Genomic DNA, 2,372 nt, shown 5'->3' with positions numbered 1-2,372 from the left:
CAATTTCTCCGAACGGTCCACAGAAGCCCAAACAGGCTAAACGGATCCACAAAGGACAAATTGTGGACGTGTTATTGCTTTACCAGCCGTGCAACGGAAGCTGGCGCCTGCGGACCTGGTGTCGGTGTGCCTGTAATTGTAATTATACGTGGGTGGAAAATCTGGGCTTCACCGTCCAACGGTAGAATTAGGTGATTGATGGATAATCGAATTTCAATCTCTCGATGAGGAGACACGTCCCATTAATTATTTATTAATTATTTGGGGCCGAGAGCTGAGCTGTTAGAATTGAAAGCTATTGCTATTTGAAAACCTAAAAAATAGATGCAGCCCCTATTTAACATTCAGAAAGTCTCATTTAGGTGCTATTGTTGGAGTTACTACGATGCAATCAGGTGTCCACGGAGTGATGCGATTTCATCCAACATCACTTGGATTTATAGGTTTTTTTCGTTCCATGCAGCGTGCGCGTGCCACGCGCAACAGCTCGGCAACCGGTTGGACGTTTCGTCGATGGCGACGTGCTTCGAGTGCCTGGGGAGCAGAAAACGGCGAAGCAACTGCAGAAGACCGAGGCAGATAGGGATGTACAGTAGAACTTGCCGATCGAGCCAGTCAGCCAGCACATTATTATTCGCGCAGAATCCCATCTTTAACAGCAACGCCACACGAAGCAGAGCAGCAGCAGCAGCACAACACAGAAGAAACAATAGAAACGGCCCGACGCGGGAACTACTACAAGTCCCCTCACTGCATCGGCATCCGGCCCCGAGACGCCACGTACACTAGCATCACTCCTCCGCCGCGCCGCTCTTGGCGCAGGCGCCGCGCTCGGCGTAGAGCCGGTAGGGCGGCGCGTCCGTGGCGAGCCACTGCTCGACGCCGAACGCGGCCCTGGCGCAGGCCCGGTGCATCCCCGCGGCGGTGACCTCGACGGACTTGCAGTACCAGCCGTGGTGCGCGCCGGAGCCGTCGGAGGTCAGGTTCATCGCGCACGGCGGGGACGACAGGCAGGGCCCCCGGCCGCTGAAGATGTCCACGCTGCCGCGCTCGTAGTAGTCGTGGCCGGCGCCCATGAGCCCGCCCCAGCGGGCCAGGTCCGGGATGGTGAAGCCGGCGCCGTCGGCGGCGCGGAGCGCCAGCCCGATCACCGAGTCCGTCCCAGCCTTCCAGATCCACCCGGTCCGCACGTAGACCGTGTACACGCACACGTTGTCGTCGCCGCCGTAGCTCCCCGCGGCCGTCGCGACCTGCTGGACGTCCGCCGGCGATCTTGACCCGGCGGCCTATACCCCGCAGGCGGAAATGGACGGTGAGGAGATCGAAGACGCGCGAGAGCGACATTGTCAGGACGATGCAGAGAGAGCGAAACGTACCAGGATCACGACGGAGAGGAGGACGACGGCGAAGGAGAGTGCCTTGCCGGCCATTCTGAACGCTGCAGAACCGAGCTACGACCTCGCAAAGTTTGACAGTGTGAGCTGAAGAGGCTGATGAACTAGTGTGATATATAGAAAGCTGATTCAGAAATAGTCAGAACAGTGTGGGCTGCTAAATATTTTTTTTCTTAATCAGAGGGAGCAGTCGAGCACGATGCCGGCTCATGCTGGTCGTCTAGAACATGTACTTATTCTGCCGATAAAATTAACTAGTAGGTAGTAAGTTGCAGGAATGATCTGGGGATCAGAAGCAGGCATCAGGTTTCGATCGGATCAGAATTGAAGCCGCAGGTGACCATCGATCGTCATGTGGCGGCGTGGCGCGCGCACGGAGAACGGGGATCTAAATCTAAGTTAGACCAGACGAGGGGAGCATGCTTGATCATGCGCTTATTGGACGACTTAAATAAATATGCATTAGCCTCTCTGACTCTCTGAGCAAGTGGTGGACAACTGCACGGAAGTAAACTAAAGAGTCATCCATGTGATGGGTCAGACTTGTTAAAGTAGTCGAGTTTGTTCTTACGTACACTACAGTTTTCAGTTCTTCCAAAATTCTTAGCTCTCGATGAAGAAGATAGTAGCCGAGAGCTTCTGTTTGGATCAGTTTAGAGGTCATGAAAGTTTTTTTTGCGAGGAAGTAGAGGCTATGAAAGTTGGCTTGGGAATATAAAGCATTATAAAAGTGAATAAAAAAGCTGGTCTGATCGTATTAGCCACAGCTTTTAATTAAAGTCCCAATGTACAAGCTGGTAAAACTAGGTAGAAATAGCTCGTGGGATTATAAAAACTGGACGGAAACAAGCTTATTTGGATTGGCCACAATTTGCAAACTCTAGATGCTCCAAATATAGGACCTTGATCATAACAATCTTAATGGGACGACAGACGACTAAGATAATTTCTATAGCGGTAATTAGACAGCGCCGTTTG

At 52.5% G+C, this 2,372-nt stretch overlaps 1 protein-coding gene across 1 annotated transcript; it reads right to left on the bottom strand.

Moving 5' to 3' along the window:
• Positions 1-588: 588 nt before the first annotated feature.
• Positions 589-1,548, bottom strand: LOC112901213 (PLAT domain-containing protein 3-like). The gene is made up of 2 exons (XM_025970070.1): positions 1,377-1,548; positions 589-1,286 (listed from the first exon to the last, which is right to left on the bottom strand). The coding sequence occupies exons 1-2, from the start codon at positions 1,428-1,430 to the stop codon at positions 792-794; spliced, it is 549 nt and encodes a 182-aa protein (XP_025825855.1). The 5' UTR covers positions 1,431-1,548; the 3' UTR covers positions 589-791.
• Between the last annotated feature and the right edge of the window lie 824 nt (positions 1,549-2,372).

The sequence above is a fragment of the Panicum hallii genome, chromosome 7, assembly GCF_002211085.1.
Source record: "Panicum hallii strain FIL2 chromosome 7, PHallii_v3.1, whole genome shotgun sequence".
NCBI lineage: Eukaryota > Viridiplantae > Streptophyta > Magnoliopsida > Poales > Poaceae > Panicum > Panicum hallii.
Note: the sequence above shows the minus strand (reverse complement) of the source record. Positions and strands in the feature narration are given on the sequence as shown.

What these genes read in the sequence shown, in the direction of transcription:
- LOC112901213 (XM_025970070.1), bottom strand. Translation starts at nt 1,430, where the DNA reads ATGGCCGGCAAGGCACTCTCCTTCGCCGTCGTCCTCCTCTCCGTCGTG. An exon ending in TCCTCTCCGTCGTGATCCTG is followed by an intron (nt 1,287 to 1,376) that starts GTACGTTTCGCT and finishes TGCGGGGTATAG; the next exon opens with GCCGCCGGGTCAAGATCGCC.